General features: G+C 46.1%; 1 protein-coding gene across 1 annotated transcript; it reads right to left on the reverse strand.

Moving 5' to 3' along the window:
* Positions 1 to 1,957: 1,957 nt before the first annotated feature.
* Positions 1,958 to 20,369, reverse strand: Eloa (elongin A). The gene is made up of 11 exons (XM_075945472.1): positions 20,211 to 20,369; positions 13,970 to 14,026; positions 12,505 to 12,611; positions 9,928 to 11,116; positions 9,193 to 9,307; positions 8,445 to 8,600; positions 8,246 to 8,343; positions 6,607 to 6,787; positions 6,235 to 6,346; positions 5,066 to 5,244; positions 1,958 to 4,389 (listed from the first exon to the last, which is right to left on the reverse strand). The coding sequence occupies exons 1-11, from the start codon at positions 20,283 to 20,285 to the stop codon at positions 4,328 to 4,330; spliced, it is 2,331 nt and encodes a 776-aa protein (XP_075801587.1). The 5' UTR covers positions 20,286 to 20,369; the 3' UTR covers positions 1,958 to 4,327.
* Between the last annotated feature and the right edge of the window lie 334 nt (positions 20,370 to 20,703).

The following is a 20,703-nucleotide window of genomic DNA, read 5'->3' on the forward strand; positions in this document are numbered from 1 at the left end:
CTTAGAATCCCAGTGCTTGCAGGCAGGGAGGACTGGCCCCCAGGAGTGCATGTGTGTACCTTGTGTACCTGTATACACCACACACTGCCCCTTATCCCCAATATGGCAATAGTAGGATTCTTTGTACTTCAGTTTTCTTACTCATTTTATTTAGGTTTTTCAAGACAAGGTTTCTCTGTACCCTGATTGTACAGGAACTTACTCTGTAGACCAGGCTGGCCCTGAGCAATTCACCTTCCTCTCCCTCCTAAGTGCTAAGATTAAAGGCATGGGTTTCCAATGCCTACCTAGTCCTATTTTTAAATGGAGCAGGGCATGGTGGTATATGCCTATAATCCCAGCATTTCTGAGACTGAGGTAGGAGGATCACTCAATGATTAAGGCCAACCTGAGCTACAAAAACTTTGCCTCACACTCCACCAACAAATACAAATAAAGCAGAACCATGACTGACTCCCTAGGATGTATGTGAGAACAGAGTATCAGGACCAAGAGGGGCCTGGCATAATCAGCAAGATCTTTTTTTTTTTTTAATATTTATTTATTTACTTACTATGTATACAATATTCTGTCTGTGTGTGTGTCTGCAGGCCAGAAGAGGGCACCAGACCCCATTACAGATGGTTGTGAGCCACCATGTGGTTGCTGGGAATTGAACTCAGGACCTTTGGAAGAGCAGGCAATGCTCTTAACCGCTGAGCCATCTCTCCAGCCCCCGATCTTTTTTTTTTTTTTTTTTTTTTTAAGATTTATCTATTATATAGGCAGTGTTCTGGCATGTATGCCCACACACCTCTGAGCCACCTCTCCAGCCCAATCAGCAAGATCTAATATAGGTACCGGATTTCCCTAACACTGACAACTAGATCTAGTAAAGCAGAGTGGGGAGGAAAGGGAAGTCTAGACCAAGGGCCAAAAATGCCATTTGTAGGAGAGGATGGCTACAGAACTGGGTAGCTGTGAGATCCCAGTTTGATGTAGGATACACGCAGGGGGAGCCAAGTAAAGCCCTTGGTCCCTCTAACAAATGCTACAACTTGTGCAGCTCAACTAGAGCCAACACAGCAGGTTCTTGCCAAGTTCTTTTTGATCTCATGATGCCAAGGGAAGATGTAGACCTACCCTTCACACTCTTGGGCTTGTAAGAGCCAAAAGGGCTCAAAGCTTGTAGTCAGGGAACCTGGGTTTCAAATACTTTTCTGTCTCTTGAAGCTATTCAACATGGCTATATGACTCCATCTCTGAATCAGAGTTCCTAACAATATCATGGCGTTACTAGCTCAGCCTCAGGCCTTTAAGCACAGAGAGCACCAGTCCTTACCAAGTGCTCTTTACATATTTGATGCCAAGGTTGTCTCTGAAACTCCTCTCTGGTCCTGTTCTGCTTTAGGCAGAAGCCCCGAATCCTTTAAGGCTAGGCCTATAGGGAGCGAGGGAAATCCTGAGCGAATGTGCATCACTTGACACTGGCAAGGCCACACCAAGGACTCCAGTGCATCAGAATCATAAAGATGGCAAAGGCTTTCCCAGCTGAGGCTCAGAGGATGATAGTCTTCCTCTGGTCCTAGTGTGAATGTTGACTATATACAGAAAATGTCCATCTTATCACCCTTCACCCCCTAAAGATGCTTGCTACCTTAAGACTGCTCCACTGAGATTAGCTAAACCTGCTCCCTAGTTCAGATGCACACCGTTCAGTTTGGCCTCCCTGCTCAGCTGTATAGCATAACCCCCTTCAGTTATATATGACAAACCCCCTCCCTGCTCAGCTGTATAGCATAACCCCCTTCAGTTATATACGACAAACCCCTTCCCTGCTCAGTTGTATAGCATAAATATGAGGCGCTCACAGGCGCTGAGGCAGCCCCATCAGTGTGAGCATAGCCCCCAAAATTAAAGAAGCAGGTATCTTATGATCGATATCTCTTCCCTGATAAAATGAAGAAGGCTCAGCAGGTAGAATTCTTGTTTTTTATTTAGACTTGAGTTTTTCTTTTTTGTATAACTTATCTAATTAAAATATTCATCTTGTAGTTACCACAAAAAAGTAACATAGAAAATTGTATTTACATTTTGGGACCGAAATACAAATGAAGAGCAAGATGATGCTCACTCCTGCCTCCAAAAAAGAGAAAGAAAGCCCCTGAGAACCCCTTGTTACACCAAGGATCGCAAAGGGCTAATCTGTCATTTGTGATTTGTATGTAGTGTAGCACAGAAAAAAATTGCACAAGTTTTCACAAATGCAACTAAAAATTGAACATCACTGTGTGTCTGCTTTGTGGCTATTGTGTACACTGGTGAGGGGTTGTGGAGACGGTTGGCTCCCTGGGTCCCTCACCACTCTCACCAATCATATCCCTGACACAGACACTCTTGAAGAGGTGGAAGATCTGGCTCTAAGCAAACTGGCTGCATCAGAAATCAATGTGCCAAACCAGACACTGACACCGGAGATAGACAAATCTGTGCCCTTTCTTCCCCTAGGCCTACACACTCCAAAGAAGGGGAATTAAATCATACACAACTGAATCTAGAACAGGAAAGACGGCAATGGGAAGTCTCAGAAACAGAGCTAAGGCAGATCTGAGGTGGTCAACACCCAGAGGGGCTATTCTGAGCACCAGGTGCCTGGCTCCTGGTGCAAACGTCCCCTTGATTTCAGGTCAGAGACCTGATGGTAGATTCGAGGTCAGGCTAAGAGAGAGGTGGTATGTGAAATAAGCAATCCAGAGAAACATGCTTTACTCAATCCCAAATACAGCAATACTTGTGTCCCATGGCAACAGGCATCCTGCGTGGCAATGCAGGTTTCCTGGGCTGCCTTGGAGTCTTCATTAGCCTGAGGTCTGCAGGGTGGTTAAAAACAATGTAGACAGGAGTGATGGCACAGGTTAGCAATCTGTCCCCTCAACTTCACAGCTTCTTTCACTTGGCTTATAACCAAGCGAGTCCTACTAGCTCCATACTTTCTGACTGCAAGGAAGGAGCTGGTGCTGCCCTCTTAGTTTTCTGATCTTGCCTCCATGTCAGCTGGAAAGAGCTTCCCTCCCTTCAGAACTGGCTGGCTAGCTGGGACCAGGTTTCCCTGACTCAGTGTGTATAGTCCAGCCCCTCCCAAAGGTGGCCCTTTCCTCCTAACTCTGGCCCTCACTCAGAAGGTAGAGGGAGGGCTTCCCAGCAAGTTCTCTGCCAGACACAGCGACCTGCTGTGCTCTTCCAGTCTCATGATCTTTCCTTTAAAACAAAAACAGTTTCCAACAGAGCACTACAATGTTTCAAATAATTCACTCCTAGTAGTAATTCATAGGGAACAAGAGAGTAAAGTGCTGGCTTTTCAGAACCCCAAAACCCACATTCAGAGCTACAAAAGCCCTGCCATGTCTGTATTTCCCGGTGGCGTAAGGAAAGGAAAAATAAGGGGAGGAGGGGCTAAAATACTGAACCAGAAACTAGAAATCCTAAACCTGCTGAGGTCCTATGCAAATTTGACCCAAGGCTCTGTCTTCCAGTGAGCCTTAGAACAGGGAGGAGCGTGATTTGCAGAAGAGGGAAGAACTCTAGACTCTGCAAACAACTTTCCTTAGCAAACACTACTGAAGGACAGGGAAGAAAGACCCCTACCCAGAACTCTTGATGGTCTCAGAGTGAGGACCCTCTGAACAGTTACTATGTCAAGGCTCCCCTGGAGGACAGGCAGTCCAGCACTTCCTAACTCCTGGCTCCATCCATATTTGGGTTTGAAGTGACACACAAGCTCTGGGGACAACCTTTTGGACCAGTGTCTACTCAAAAGACCTGACCTAGAACAAGACTGGCTTTTGCTAGACTCATCTAACTTTAATAAAAGACCTGGAAAATAAAATGCTAAATATACAATAGAGGGGAAAAAGGAGAGAAAAAAGAAAATTAAAAAAAATAATAAGAAAAAAAAAAAACAAAAAACCCCTGGGGGTACTATAAATACATCTGGGGGCAATATTTATTAATTAAAACTATGTCTTATAGTTTACAAAGATGCTAATTAGCAATAAAAGTATAATTGACCTTAAAGTCCTCAGTAAGACTGAGGCTTCATACTGTCTTCAGAAATCTGAAGTGTGCTCCAGGCGGGGTGCAGGGTTGTGGCACACAGGAAGATGCCTGCAACTGGGCAGGAGTCAGAGGCCCAAAGTTCCACAAAGCAAAAGATACGGGTCTTCTGTGGGCATCCTCTTCTCCTGTCCACAAAGCAAAAGATACGGGTCTTCTGTGGGCATCCTCTTCTCCTGTCCCTACCATCCCTGTATCTCTGCTTCCCAGACTCCACCTCCAAGGCAAGTCCTATTTATCGTCGGGAGAATCTGTTCTTGAAAGCTTTAATTGTCTTAGCCATCATTGGGGCGATTTCTGTGAAGGAAAGGGAGGCAGTTGTTTCAGACGGCGGCAGCACAGAAATGCACCAGTGGCTCACAGCAAAAGCCAGACTGAGTTCGCTCCCCTGGCTGTGTACCGCCCCCAACATACATGGACAGGGACCATCTGCTAGTGCCGTCATAAAAATCACATCATGAGGCGGATCCTTGCTGCGACCACACACACACACACACACACACACACACACGCATGCATGAATGAACGCATGCACACACGTACACACATGCGTAAGTATGTGGACACAGACATGGACACAAACAGGAACTATCTGCTAGCGCTGCAATAGAAATCACATCATGAGGCAGTTCCTTGCCGCGACCCTGCAAGAACAGAACCACCACCATCCTTAACACCACAGCTCTCGAAGATCAGCTGACGTGTTCATGGTGGCTGTGTCAAATCAGGAGTCTTTGCTGACTATAGGGGCCATAGTCCCAAGATTTAACATTGCAACATAAACATTCGAACCAGTAAATAATACACAAACCTCCCCTAACCTCCCCCACAGCTTCCCAACAAGATTCAGATGAGCTAAATTCAAAACACCTGAGGATGGCCAGCCTGCCCTTGGCTAGTGACCTATGCCAAGTTGACAACTGTGCCAGGATCCCCACCCACCCACAGCCCTGCTCCCATCAAAGTTGCTTACTCTTCACAGCTGGCTTCCTAGGATCATAGGAAACAGAACTGCTAGCCACTGGAGCTAAGTGGGCACTGCTGGTACTGGGCCCATCAAAGGCCAGTTCCTCGGGGCTGGAGTGGAAGCTGCTGCTGCTGTTGCTAGCAGCAACATGGCTGCTTCCTGTTGTATATGGTGCTGGCTTAATCCTGTAACACAGAACAAAGTTGCTTAGCTGGGAGCACGTGATCTGAAACAGCTGTTCTGGGTGAGCCCGGTGTGGCTCTGAGCAGTAGGCCTGATAACACTGAGTTCTGGTGAAGGTTCAGAGGCAACTGTTGAGCCCATCAGTGAGAATGACAGTCTCAGCTAAACTTTGGCTGTTAAATTGTTAGTCTATAATTCGAAAATGCTGATGTGGTCTAGAATCATCTAGTCACCCTAGAAATTTATTTTGTTTTGCTGTGTGTGTAAACTGTGCTCACGTGGAGGCCAGAAGTGAAGCCTGGGTGTCATTCCTTAGGAGTCACTTGGTTGTGAGACCTCGAGCTGACTGCACAGGCTAGGCTGGCAGGCCAGTGATCCACTCCCAGCACTGGGATCACAGGTACACATCGTCCCAGCTGTCTATCAGCATGGGTGCTGGGGATCAAACTCAGACCTCAAGTACTTCATCGGCTGAGCGATCTCCTCAACCCTAGAAATAGTTTTGTTTAAATGAGAAAAATGAAAGCAGAGGTACACTTCCTTGAACCAGGTCCTGTTCTCCACGAAACTGACCTGTGTCCCTGACCAAGAAGCAGAAATAATCTATCCAGGGACTGGAGAGAAGGCTCAGCGGTTAAGAGCATTGCCTGCTCTTCCAAAGGTCCTGAGTTCAATTCCCAGCAACCACATGGTGGCTCACAACCATCTGTAATGAGGTCTGGTGCCCTCTTCTGGCCTGCAGACATACACACAGACAGAATATTGTATACATAATAAATAAATAAATATTTAAAAAAATAAATATTAAAAAAAAAAAAAGAAAGAAATAATCTATCCAGGCAGCAGGCTCAGACACCAAGGGGCCAAAAGGTGGAGTGCAGACCCAGTAAGCACTCCAGAGCACGCTCTGCTGGTCTCTACCCCCAAAATAAGTCACTTCCTGTCCCCCAGCTCTCCTTCAGGAAATGACCATGTGGCAGCAGAGATCTTGCCTGACTTTCTCAGGGACAGCTGCTCCTCCAGTTCCAAACTTCTCCTGCCTTCGTCGGACATCTCGAGGTGGTTTGGCCACAGAGTTGACAAAAGCCATTTTTGCTTGTCGTCCTATGAGAAACACAACATCAATATTTACTTCTTAAACAAAGGTACTGCTGCCAATTTAACAATCTACAACTTTTGAAAGCCCCAAACTTAATCAGGCCAAGACTCTCTGGGAGCAGCCTATGGCAGAAGAAAAACCTTGCCTGCCCACGTGCAAAGAGACATTTTGAGGACAGTAGCCCATCTCCACCAGGTCCACCGAGACTCCGCTGCTGACTCAAGCACCCAGCTGGCTGCCCTTGCACAGCTCCCACTTCTTTTACCTTTCGGCTTATTGGCATGTGCAGACCGGATGTTGTTGGTGAGCAGGCGCAGCCGCTGCTCTCTGGCATCCTGAAGCCGCAAGTACATCTCCCGCCAGGACTCGTACTCTTCTGGTCGTTCCTCCTTAAAGTCTCGGTGACAGTGAACTTTCCATAACTGATCTGTTTCCTCAATTAATACCTGCAATCAGGCCAGGACATCATTTCGATGTAAGTGCCCCTGCTTCTCTCCCTTCTGCCTAGGCATGACCCACTGCCTAACAGTTGGGGGGGGGGAATCTAAACAATAGTATTATAGTACCACAATTCTAAAAAAAAAAAAAAGGCAAATCACCAAATTAAACATATAGGTAAGTTGTAGGCACTATGCTAATCACCCTAGAACTGTGGTTCTCAACCTAATACTTTAACCCTTAATACATTTCCACATATTGTAGTGACTCCCAATCATAAAATTATTTCATTGCTACTTCATAACTGTAATTTTTCTACTATTATGAATCAGAATATAAACATCTGATATACAGGATATCCACTATAAGACCCTAAAAGGACTCACGATCCACAAGTTGAGAATCTCTGCTCTATGGCATTGCGAATGGAGAGCTAACAGAAGATAGCTACCAACACTGGTCTTTTTCTTCAGAAATCGGTAACAACGGAGCTGGGGTAAAGTCAAAGGTTTGCCAGCAATATACCGAACTGCCATGCAAGAGGGCTACCTTGGAGGTCTTGAATAGTGAGATCAGATGAGTGTATCTGCCTTCTAGGAAGGATTCTAGAAGATTCCAAATGTCTAGCATGGGCTGTCACTTTTACTAGACACACAAGTGTCAACACTAAACAAATCTCCCTGGATCCCAGATGCTTTGTTGCCAGTATTTCCCATTTACCTTCATGACTAGGCAAAGTCAAGGGACACCTTGAAAGTGTTTTTCCCTGTGTTTGAATCCCAGCCCCCTGCTTAAGATCCCCAGAGAGCCTGGGTGGTGGTGGCGCACGCCTTTAATCCCAGGACCCAGGAGGCAGAAGCAGGAGGATCTCTGTGAGCCCGAGGCCAGTCAGGTCTACAAGAGTGTGTTTCAGGACAGGCTCTAAAGCTACAGAGAAACTGTCCCCCCCAAACAAACAAACAAACAAAAAGTCTCATGGGTAAAGGAAAGGAACTTGCCATATAAGCCTGTTGACCTAAGTCTGGTTCTCAAACCCATGTAAAGACAGAAGAGAAGCAGCTCCACAAAGCTGTCCTTTGACCTCTCCATACAGACAATACATGCACACACACTAATTTTTTTTTTTAAGGAGGTGGGCATAGGGACACACATCTTTAATTTTAGTACTCGGGAGACAGTGGCAGGAGGATCTCTGTGAGGCCAGCTTGGCCTACATATTGAGTTCAGAGCAACCAGACCTTGTCTCAAAAAAAAAAAAAAAAAACCCAACAAACAAACCAAAGAAGGATCCCAGGAGTAGGCAAAGAGCATGCTTAGTTAAAGGCCCAGATGCAAACCAAACATGCCCAGAACAGTGATCTAGTGACCTGCCCTCTGACCTGCCCTTCAGCCACATCAGACCAGAGACAAAACTGTTTGTGGAAACTCAGCCAGGAAGGTGCCCTGCTCCCACTCGGGACACTCACGTGATTGCATTCCTCTATTCGATAGAGCTGATCAGGTGTACACCTCTCCAGGACGGGTTCAAGAACAGAATAGGGGACTCCTCCCACTTCATAGATAGCTGCAGAGGAACCAGAGGTGACAAGGTGAGTGCTGAATGGCAGCCAAGCTCTGCGGTGACAAAGCCCCAGTGTGGCAATGACTTGAGAAGTGGAGACTCACAGTCGATGTTGTTCTTAAGCACCCGGATACACTGCTGGTGCAAGGTCATCATTTTGGGGAGATAGGCACACTTGGAACCTGAATACACCTGCATCTTAGAATTCATTCTGCGTCCTGTGAATCCAGCTTCTTCTTCTTCCTGGGGTGAAGAGAATGCTGTCGAAAGAGAAAAACCAGCAAGTCACAAAAGGTCTAAGTCACATGGTGAAGACTCTGAACCACATGACAGCTCACTACCTTCTGTGACTCCAATCCCAAGAGCTCCTACATCCTCGAATACAAAGTGATTTATAGGCCAGTCAAGGCTACACAGTGAGACTCACTTAAAATATTAATAAATAGGGCTGGAGAGATGGCTCAGAGGTTAAGAGCACCGACTGCTCTTCCAGAGGTCCTGAGTTCAATTCCCAGCAACCACATGGTGGCTCACAACCATCTGTAATGAGATCTGGTGCCCTCTTCTGGCGTGCGGGCATACATGGAGGCTGAACACTGTGTACATAATAAATAAATAGGCTGGGCGGTGGTGGCGCACGCGTTTAATCCCAGCACTCGGGAGGCAGAGGCAGGCGGATCTCTGTGAGTTCGAGACCAGTCTGGTCTACAGAGCTAGTTCCAGGACAGGTTCCAAAGCCACAGAGAAACCCTGTCTCGAAAAAAAAAAAACCAATAAATAAATAAATAAATAAATCTTTAAAAAAAATAAACAAACAAACAAATAAATAAATGTAAAGATGTCCAAAATTACCTTTTCGCTTTGGCTGGAAAGAAGAAATCAACTCGAGGGAAGGAAGGGGACGGTAGTTGCTTTGTATAGCAGGTAAGGGGATGTCTGGCAATGCTGGCAGCACATCAGTAGGGGCCTGCAAGAGACAGAGCGCGAAGCTGATCCTGTAAGCACCACGTTCTTCCCTGCGCTAATCCCTGAGTTAATCAAGCATACTGCACAGGCAGATAGAGATAGATCCAGGCTAGAGGGGGACAGAAGTCATGAATGACACCATCTAAGTCAAGAAACAAATGTATAACTGGGTGGTGGTGGTACATGCCTTTAATCCCAGCACTCGGGAGGCAGAGGCAGGTGATCTCTGTGAGTTCGAAGCCAGCCTGACCTACAGATCAAGATCTAGGACAGCCAGGGCTACACAGGCAAAACCTATCTCGAGCTCCTCACCACCCAAATAAATAAGTAAACGATAAAATGTAGATAGGACAACAACTAGTCCTTGAAGAAAATTTTTTGAGGTGCTAAGAAGTAAATGTAGGACCCCACACTCTTGGCGAGCCCTGTACTACTGAGCTACCTACCTCCTCAGCCCACAATAAGTCTTGGGTAGCATCCATGCTAGCAACTAGTGAGGCCCAGAACATATTCCTACCACTCGAAACTCACTTGGCCAAATGCCAGCAAGCCAGGCGGCATGGCAGTGGCTCTGTGCACTCAGCAGGCTAGGCGCTGGGTGGCAGCAGTTACCTTTCTTACCTTTCGAGACCTGGGAGGCTCAGCTCCCGCTGGCTGCGACTTCTCGGACTTGTTTTCATTGACCTTGGGCAATTTCTGAACTGAGTTCAAGTTTTTACTAACGCTTTTGGAGTCCTTTTTTTTAAGTCCTTTTTCTCCAAGTGCTGTGGTTGAGGGTTTCACAACCTTCTTCTTTTTCTTGCGAGGCTGGTCATAGCTGAGGTATGACTCGAAGGACATGGTGGGCTGCTCAAACTCATCATCCACCTCCGGCTCCTCTACTTTAGGGAGCGAGGCTGGTGACTTTCGATCCAAGTTAGATCTTCCTTTTCCCTCCGGGGTCTTCAGGCTGTTGGGAACTTTCTCTTTTGCTTTGAGCAGCAGGTCCCCTGTCCCCCGCCCCGAGTCTAAGCCATCTGCACTCGGCTTGTTCCTGTCTGCCTTGCTCTTCTCGGAGTCCTTGTGTTTGGGCTTTCTAAAGTGGTTTTCTGAAACAGCCTCTGAGGCAGGTGAAAACTTCTTGAGACTATTGCTCTCTCTGTCCTTCTCTTTCTTGGCAACACTAGAGGGCGGCTTCCCCTTGGCACTGTCCCCTGAGAGCAGCCTTCGGTTCTCCTCTTTGGAAGAGGCCTTGTGTGATGATTTCTCTCTGCCCAGGGCAGAGCCCTTCTCATCACCCCTGGCATCCACAGGCCTTTTCTCCTTGTGGGAAGATTTGTGCTCCTTGTTTTGGCTTACAGCCCCTTTCCCCTGGTGCTCACCCAAGTGTCGTTCTTGACTAGCTCCTAGTCTGTCCTGAAAGGTATTACTGTGGACTTTTCCAGGCTTCTGGTGTGAAATGATGGGCTCATGGTCCTCCTCTGGCGACCTATAGTGGTCGGTGTACATTTGATGTGGACTGGAAGGTGGGGGGGATTGAACATGGCCATAGTCAGAAGACTCAGGGTCTGAAGAATATGGTGGTGACACTCTGTGACACCTCTTTCTTTCATCCCTCCTCTCATGACTGTGAGCCACTTTGTGAGGCCTTTCAGGCTCAGAGAGTTTCTTGTGTTTTTTCTGCCTGTGCTCAGGACTGTAGGACCGGCTGCCAGAGGCTTTCCAACTTTCCTGGTAGTCCCCCTCCACTTCCTCCACCCGCTGAAGAGCATCTCGGGGGCGCTTTCGGGAACTGCTCTTCTCCAAATCCTGATCCTCAGCTTCATTGTTTCTAAGATAAAAGCAAAAGCAGAAGGAAATCTCAGCATAAGCCTCTCTAGATAAAATCACAGACCCTGACGTTAAACAGGGAGGGTAAATCTATAATCCTAATATTTGGGAAGTGAGGACAGGAGGATCAGAAGTTCAAGGCCATCCTCTGCTACAAGGGACTGGCTCAGCCAGGTGGTGATGGCGCGTGCCTTTAACCCCAGCACTCAGGGAGGCAGAGGCCAGCCTGGTCTACAGAGTGATTTCTAGGGCAGCCAGGACTATACAGAAAAACCTGTCTCAAAAAACAAAAAAAAAAAAAAAAAAAAAAAAAGAGAGACCGGCTCACCACAAAATAAAATAACAAAAGTCAGGTCAATAGTGGTAGCTCATAACTATAACCCCAGGATCAATGAGACTAAGATAGGACTGTTGAGGAATCAGATGTTCAAGGTCATCCTGTTCCATAGTATGTTTTAAGCTAGATTGAGTCACAAAATGAGATCCTGTCTAAAGAAAGATATTAAGGTCAGCCTGACAGCTCAACAGGCGAAAATACTTGTCATGCAAGCCTGGTGACCTGTGTCCAATCTCATGGTGGCAGAAAAGAACTGACTCTCAAAAGCTAGAGCATATATCCACCCGCCCCCCATAATAAACAGAAAGAACAACCAAAGGGTATAGTTCAGTGGTAAGATAACGTTCTTAGTATGTGAGAGACCCTGGACTCAATCCGCAGCACCAAATCCTCAAACAAAACAAAAAATACCCAACAAAATGTTAATGTTTATCATTAAAAAAGAACTGTATACCCAGGCATGATGGTACATGCCTTTGATCCCAGCACTCAAGAGAAGCAAGCAGATGTGAAGTCAAGGCCAGCCTGGCCTACAGAGTTCCACCAGGGTCATAGAGAGAGACTCGGTCTTAAAAAACAAAAGCAAAAACATGGTAAGAAAAAAAATATGTGATTCCATTTTTACTTCTTATTTGATAGGTAGCATGCCCTGTGCACATCTGGAGATCCGAGGATAACCTTTGGGACCCAGACCTCTCCTTTCACCATATAGGTACCAAGGACAAACTCAGGTTGGTAGTAGGTAGCAGGTGACCCACAGGGCCATCTCCTTGGTCCCTAAGGAATTTTGATTCGTTTTTTGTTGTTGCTGTTGTTGTTGTTTTGCTTGTTTTGTCTTTTGAAACAGGGTTTCTCTGTGTATCCCTAGCTGTCCTGTAACTCAGATTGCCTGTCTCTTAAGTGCTGGGATTAAAGGCATGAGCCATTTTGATTGTTAATATTTTATTGTATATTCTACAATAGCCTACAATAATTACGGGTTATTTTTATACTTGAAGCATTATAGTTATTTGATATAAGAAGCAGAACAAGCAAAGAAGAAACATTCTTACCGCTCTACAGGAACCAACTTCTTCCATTGGGCCACCAAGTCTCTGGCAAAGTTCCCCACTTGTTCATGCTTTCGAAAGCTGTTTACTGTTTTCCCTACCCCAGTCTCCTACAAATTTAACAAAGGAATTGATTGAGGGTTCTGAAACTAAGGGTATATTTTTCTAAAGAAATAAGGCCTCCCCTTTGAGAAAAGGAACAAGCAAATACTTCCCTATTAAAATGCCTTCTAAGCCTTATACTAAATTACTTTGTTGCCTGTGCCCAAAGATCTGAGTCTAAGTAATAAAGCTCACAGGGTTAGAGAAGTGTGTCATTCAAAACATCCCAGAACCGTAACAATGTAACAAGGAGGGGAGGCAGTGGACCCTGGGCTTAAGATCCTGCATGCCCTATAGGAGTCAGTGTTCATCACAACCCCTAGAGGTAGGAAGTAATCAGCCTCACTGTACAGAGGCCCAGCCAGAGTTAGATTTGATTTTCTTCTTAAAGACAGGGTTTCACTCTGTACACCAGGCTAGACAAAGGCACACGGAACCATGCCTGCCTAGAAGTTGGACTAGAATTTAGGAGTAGTAAATATCAAAGCCAATGTTCTTTTTATGTTTTGTTTTGTTTTGTTTTTGTTTTTCAAGACAGGTTTTTTTCTGTGTGTAGCCCTGGCTATCTTGTAACTCTCTCTGTAGATCAGGCTGGCCTTGAACTCACAGAGATCCTCCTGCCTCTGTTTCCCCAGTGCTGGGATTAAAGGCGAGTGCCACCACGCTTGGTTCCTTAGTAAGCACTCTTAACCACCCATGCACCTCATCTATCTAAATTCTGAACTGAGGGCTAGAGTGATGGCTTTGCAGTTAAGAGCAATTACTGCTCTTGCTGAAAACAGGAATTCAATCAGCACCCATATTAGGTAGCTCACAATAACTTTAGTTCCAGTCAGTCTGAGGTCCTGTGGCCACTTTGGGCATTTAAACACATAATACTCAAAGTTACTCAGGTACAAAGTAAAAGAATAAATTTTTAAATTTTGGACTAAAATTCATATAACAGAAATGGCAGTGTAGCTCAGCTGAGAATGCTTTTCTATCATCTGTAACATCCTGGGCTTGTTCTACAGCACACCTGTCCACCTAACACATGACATAAAATTCACCATCTTAAAGTACATAGTGATTTCTAGAACATTCCTCATACTGAGCAATAATTACCATCACCTAACTTCAGAACACAAAAAGAAGCGCTGTTCCTCCCAACTCCCTCAGCCCCTAACAACCATGCACTTTACCTACTTTCTGACTTTGCCGTTGCCTATTACAGACATCTCATAAGAACAGACTCAGACAGTGTACAATGTTTTGTGTCTCGCTTCTTTAGCTTGTAAAGCCCATCCTCAAAATCTCCCTCTACCCTTCTCTGGTGGGAAACATTTGCAATATAGTCAGGTAATATTTACAGTTACAAAAGTCTTACCACAAGAATGTCTACTGTGATAGGCAAGATGGAAAGTTTCTTCAAATATTTCAAGAGCTGCAAAGAGAATAAAACAAATATTAACTTCTATAGTCATAACCGTCTTCTCTGGAGCAGATGAGACTATCTGATGGTGAAACCCTTTATAGTAACAACTATGGGTGTATGATCTTACAAGTGTGAGACACAGTGGAACAAGCTAACTTTATAGTAACAACTATGGGTTGTATGATCTTACAAATGTGAGACACAGTGGAACAAGGTAACTTTTGTCTATGGTTTTAGAGTCTGTGCTTTTTTAAAAAAAAATAGATTTTTTTTTTTTTTTTGCTGAGTAGTGATGGCTGAGTCCTGGCACTCAGGAGGCAGAGTCTGGCAGATGTCTGTGAGTTCAAGGCCAGCCTGGTCTACAGAATGAGTTCCAGGACAGCCAGAGCTACACAGAGAAAACCTGTCTAAAAACAAACAAACAAATAAGTGTGTGTGTGTGTGTTTGAGCACATATGCGTATGTCTGTGGAGGTCAGAGAACAACCTTAAAAATTACCAAGCTGGGCATGGTAATGCATACCTTTAATTATATATAGCACAAGGTGACAAGCAGTGGTCAGCGTGGTCTACATAGGAACCCTGTGTCAAAAATCAAGCAATCACTGCCTACCTCCTTTGATACCAGGTCTATCACTAATTAGGCTAGGCTCACTGATCCATGAATCCCCAGGTTCCTGTCTCTGCCTCTCCAACACTCAAATTATAAGAGCACACCATGCCCAGCATTTTTACATGGATACAGGTGATTGAAATCAAACCCTAATGCTTCTGAAGTAAGCATGTTACCAAATGAGTTATACCTTCCCAAGTCTTCTTCTGTGGCTTTCAGTTGATTATAATACTAGAAATTGAACCTATTTGTTTACCCATGTTTACAAGTGCTTTATCACCCAGCCTTCTCTCCACTTTTAGAGACAATGTCTCACTAGCTTGCTTAGGTATGGTCTTGACTTCTGAGCTTCCTGCCTTCGTTTTTGAATAGGGATTACAGGAATCTTGCTACTAGACCTAGCTAGAGTCTGTGGTTTCAACTGCTTTCCTTCTCCAAGGAAAGAAAGAGGCAGAGAAGAGAATTAAAACTCACTAACTGGGAATGGAGAGATAGCTCAATGGTTAAGAGCACTGGCTGCTCTTCCAGAGGACCTGGGTTTGATTCTCAGTACCCACATGGCGGTTCAAATGATCTTATCTGTAACTCCAGTTCCAGGGGATCCAATACCCTCTTCTGGTCTCCAAGAGCAGCAGACATGCATGAAGTACATAGACATTCATGCAAGCACAACACCCATACACATAAAACAAAAATTTTAAACCCTTGCTAACAGGCCTGGTATTCATGTCTATAATCCCAGCATTTAGGAAACTGAGGCAGGAGGAACACCATGAATTCAAAGGTCACCTGGGTTTCAGAGAATGACCCCACCCCTCCCCACAAAAACAACCAAATAAAGCAGCCAGCAACTATTACTTTGCAGAGGATTGTAAAAGCTTAGGGAAATGACCCAGAACTTGACAGGATGGGAAGCAGACCAAGGACTCCACAGGAACAGAGTCCTACCTACAAGCCTCCTCAAGAGCTGCAGTGCTAGCATAAGTGTTGTCAACACAAATGGGAAGCCAAGATCAATCTCGGGTTGCTGGAGTCAGAGCTTTAAGGCTAATATGATCAAACATGCCTGGGTAGATCAGAAAGATCTGGGTTTGCCCATTTCCTTTCTAAAGTCTCTAAAACTTGGTCAAAACTGGTAGGACAAAGCTCAAAATGGAATCAGAGGCAGGTTGTCTTAGTTGATCTCTTGTCTGATTTTGTGCAAGTCAGTAACCTCCCTGAACCTTAGTTACTTCATCTGCAAATCTCCGTCTGCTGCACAGGCTGTGACGATTTACTGAGACAAACCATGTGCTTAGTCATGGTGTCTCCAACACTATAAAATTAAACATGTCCACCCCTAATCATTTCATTCATCAACCAACAGCTCTTTCCATGTCCGACTCTTGATCCTGGACCAGACACTGCTCAGTCAATTCCTACTTACTTTATTTCTAGGAAAGTCAGGATTGCCCAAGCCTTTTTCTAAGAATGTAAACACTTTCCATACCGGGAGTGTAGCAAAGTACAAGCAGTGTAGAACTGATAACTGAGCCAGCTGCAGCAGTACACCCTTATGATCCCAGCACCCAGAGTTGGATGCTAGCCTGGGCTACATTTGAATACCAGGCCAGCTACATGGCAAACCCTTACTCAAAAAGCCAAAATACAGGACATGAGAGACAGGGCAGTGGTTAAAAGCACTTGCTCTTCCAGAGAATCCAAGCTCAGTTCCCAGAACCATCTGGCAGTTCATAGCCACCTGTTACTCCAGCCTTAGGGCATCTGTTGCCCTCCTCTGGCTTTCTACCCACATGCATATGTACAAACAAACATGCAGATATACACATATGTGCCTAACAGTTTTAATTTTAAAAAAGCCAAACAGGGTTTAAGACATGGCCCCAGAGCTAAGAGCACTGGCTACTCTTTCAGAGGACCTGGGATCAATTTTTCACAACTGTTTCTAACTCAAGTTCCAGAGGATTCAATGCCCTCTGCAGGCCTCCATAGGCATCAGGCACACATCTGAAACTAATACTCATAAAAAATAAAAATAAACACTTTTAATAAGCCAAAATAAAAAAATCGATAACTAGCTGCCTTTACATTTAAATAATAGACAGCAAGATATTTTCTTTCTTCTTTGAAGTTCAGGCTGTAATTGGTATGCCGTATCACTATAAGGTGGGGCAGCAAGTATGTTTTTCTGGTCATTCTACTTCCATAATTACTTAACATGGTCTCTAGGCAGAACAATTGGATCACAGGTGACAATCTTGTTTGACTGGGAATAAGAGGCCCTGTGGTGTATCTTGGGAGTATGAAACTTAATGGAGTAAAAACTGTACTCAAACTCCAACTCCTCCATGGTCCAACTCAGGAAAGAGCATACGGGCATTTCTTGTCACATAAAGTGCAAAGGTTAAAGTCAATTCACATTTCCTGAAAGGGAAATCTGAAGATATTGAAAAGAGTTAAGATAGGTGGTTCTTCTCTAATGTGAATCCCTAGAAGGGGAACATTTATATACCATTCACGGTGTGCCGGTATCATGCTAAGTTTGTCTCATTTGACCCTGTCTAGTGGGTATTATTCTCCTATTTTATCCATATTGAAGCTGGGCCAAGTGAGGTTTCAAAGCTTGCCTAGCGAGCCAAGAAACACCTAAGATAAAAAGGGAGCATATATCTAACTCATGCACTGAGCACTTAAAATGAAAGAAGAAAGCAGGCACTCTTCTTCAGTACCATGCTCACAGTGACAGCTTACAGTCCACAAGGCAGAGGCGGTCACAAGGACACAGAGTTACAGGACCTCTACGCAGTCAACATAGAAGGGTGGAGCCAGAAGTCACAGAGGATGTGTTCATCTCAAGGCTTAGCACTAACTGGCAAAATGAGAGTTGCTTGTCTTTTGCCTTGGGGTGAGCAGACAAAATGAAAACTCCGGAGACTTTCAAGCTGATTTGGTCCAATGTAAGGGAAAAAGAACTTCACCATCTCCAGTTTTTAGTAAATTCCAAAAAGACTGAATGAAGCACTAACAAGGGGAAAGCACTATAGGTTGTGTTGTCAACCAAGTAGCATCTGTGGAGCCAGCGAGAACTGGTAACAGATGACTGAGCCGAGGGTCTGGGCCTCCTGCCCACTGCTTCCACCCTTAAAGCCAATGAGGTTCTCAGCAGTGACCTCTAGTTCTCTCTATCTACCGATCTGTGAGCTTCATAGTTTCACACTGAAAACTCAACAGAAGACTGCTAACTTTATCAATCACGAAAACCATTTCTGATTCCATAGTAAGAAAAAAAGCTAACTGTCTCTCCTAGCACCTTCTTTATCAAGTGAGCCTACACCTTGGATGAATGTGGAGTGGATAGATACTTATATTTACATTTAAAACATGAAAGTCCAATAGTAGGAGTCCCAGAAACACGGGTGTGGACTCAGCCTTGGCTAATGATGGTCTGGAAGATTTGGTTGCGAATTCGGTCTTGCTCTATAATCATCTCGCCGTCTCCAGAACCCGTGAGAGCTTGCTGTGTTAAAGGAGTCTGGAAAGCCAGTGCGCCAGCTTGCAATTTTCCCTCTGCACTCCGCTTGTTTCTGAATGTCAACAATCAGACCCTTTGCAAAGCGGTCTCAATATTTTCCTCTTTCCTCACCTTCCTAGTGCTCTCTTCGGGACACATTCAGTTCTCCCTCCCCAGTGGATACAGAACCCAGGAGCCCAAGTAGTTACACCCCCAGCCCCAAGATAATTTTCTAGTTAGGAAAAGAAAAGTCAGATAGGGCTTTCAGTAGTAGAACACTTGTCTGCTAGTGTTAGCACACAAGTCCCTGGGCGCAGATGCCAGCACCACAGAACCGCCACCAAATGACAACAAAAACACCAAATACCTTTTGAAAAACATTCCTAGTAGTTCAAGAAAACTTTTTTTTTTTTTTGGTTTTTCAAGACAGGGTTTCTTTGTAGCCTTGGAGCCTGTCTTGGAACTCACTCTGTAGACCAAGCTGGCCTCAAATTCAGAGATCCGCCTGCCTCTGCCTCCCGAGTGCTGGGATTAAAGGCATGTGCCACCACCACCAGGCAAGAAAACCTACTTAAACTTTCCCTAACTCGAAATTTCAAGCACAACTAGAAAGATCATTTCAAAATTTAAATTCTAATGGGGGGGGGGCCCTATAGATAGTATATGGAGTTGTTTTTTTTTTAATCTAATGGGAAAATGCCCAAATGAGGATGGTTACTTTAAGGTCACTGACAAATATTACAGTGTACTGGTACTTGAAAATAATGACCATTAGATACCCACAGAGGGTTATTGTAAAAAGAAACTGTAAATGTTTGACGGAAGGTACCAAAGCCTCCAGAGAAAGTGAGACAAAGACAATAGAAAACATTAAGTTTTCACTAATTAAGAACATAGCTTCCTGAAGAAGTATATTTCCGAACCGAAGGAACGGAGTAGGCCAGGCGATGGTGGTGCACGCCTTTAATCTCAGCACTCGAGGCAGAGGCAGGCGGGTCTCTGTGAGTTTGAGACCAACTTGGTCTACAGAGTGAGTTTCAGGACTGGCTCCATAGCTACTGAGAAACCCTGTCTTGAGAAAGAAAAAAAAAAAAAAAAAAAAAAAAGAAAGTGGCCTGGTGGTGAAAGGTAGCAACTTTCAAAAAACGGAAAAACCTCTCTGGGACCCGCTAGGAACAAGAAGAGTAAATGGGGCTCTTGACTGGAAATTCTGAAAGATGGCGATTAACACAGAGCACTTGGGTCCCCCTGGCATTTCAGGAAGAAAATAGAGACAGGCGGAGCAAAGACCTCCCCTAAAGCCCAGACCTGGTGCTGAATGGGAACCTAGATTGCACTTAGAAGCCCGCTGCCTCCCTCCACTACTTCCTCGTCCACTCAGCTCGCTGAAGACTTCACCTTTTAGGAACTGCGGGTCCAGGCGAAAATGCTGACAAGCAATGTCACACCCTTCGGTACGTTCATCCAGAGACTTCAATGATCACTATTCTAACACCCATCATATCGTCTCCTAGACCCCGGAGAAGCCGAGTCACCGGGAGACCAGGAGTGGAAACAATGTATTTAAAGTAATAGTTTCTAACAGAAGCAACAAAGTAGTTAAGTGTAATTAAACGTGGTTTCTCCGGGCTGGCTGCTCCCACCTTTCCGTAAGTCAGAGCCGTGTAATACTCTCACGCCTGGCCCAGGAGCAGAGCTCGAAAACCCAAGGCTTTCCTCGTTTTCTCGGTTAAAGGACAGCGAGGAGAGCGGGGGTCCTCGCGCCGCTGAACGGCGGAGCGACAGGACCCCAGCCAGCCGGACAGCGTCGCTCGGCTGGGACGGAGAAACAGCTGGCGCGGCTGCCCAAGCCCCGGGAAAGCCGCCAGGCCAGGCCTCCCGTGCCCCCCTTGAGTCTTCAGCACCCAGCCGGGACGCGCCCGTCGGCTGCGAACTCTCCGCTACCCCGCGCCGCTCCGCGGGGCCTGGCTCCGGGTCCAACGAGGACCCAGGCTCACCCGGCCCGCGACCGTTACCGGGCCCGCGCCCAGCCCAACGCCCGCCCGCACCTTCGGCCCGCCCGCCGCTCACCTTCTTAGGGTCGGGGTTCGTGGCCAGGCGCGCCTGCAGCTTCTCCACAACTTGGAGCGCCGACTCCGCCGCCATCGCTGTCACTGGCGCGGCCTCCTCGCCGGAACTGGGCTCGCGTCGCGTCCTCGGGCCGCAACTCCGCCCTCCGTGCGGCCCCGGCGGAGACGGAAGCGCGAATGGTCCCTTCCGGGCCTCCGCTGGGGGGCGTGTGGGGACGGCCTGAGGACCTGCCCCCGCGCCAGACCACGCCCACATGCTCTCCGCGATCCGCCCTGCTCGACCCCGGCAGCAGGCCACGCCCCCGACACGCCCAGCCCAGAGCCACGCCGCCAGCCCCGCCCCCAGATTTTGCACCCCTGGCACAGGCGCTGAAATCCGCCAGCCTAACTCCTGCCTAACTCCGGCCTAACTCCGGCCTAACTCCTCCAGCGCACAGCCTTCCCGGTCCTGCCGCGAGCCACACCCTCATTTACACCTGACGGTGGTGTCAGTG

This window comes from Microtus pennsylvanicus, chromosome 13 (genome assembly GCF_037038515.1).
Source record: "Microtus pennsylvanicus isolate mMicPen1 chromosome 13, mMicPen1.hap1, whole genome shotgun sequence".
NCBI lineage: Eukaryota > Metazoa > Chordata > Mammalia > Rodentia > Cricetidae > Microtus > Microtus pennsylvanicus.

What these genes read in the sequence shown, in the direction of transcription:
- Eloa (XM_075945472.1), bottom strand. Translation starts at nt 20,285, where the DNA reads ATGGCGGCGGAGTCGGCGCTCCAAGTTGTGGAGAAGCTGCAGGCGCGC. An exon ending in GCTTAAGAACAACATCGACT is followed by an intron (nt 8,344 to 8,444) that starts GTGAGTCTCCAC and finishes GTTCCTCTGCAG; the next exon opens with CTATCTATGAAGTGGGAGGA. An exon ending in TAGGAAGCCAGCTGTGAAGA is followed by an intron (nt 4,390 to 5,065) that starts GTAAGCAACTTT and finishes TTTCCTTCACAG; the next exon opens with AAATCGCCCCAATGATGGCT.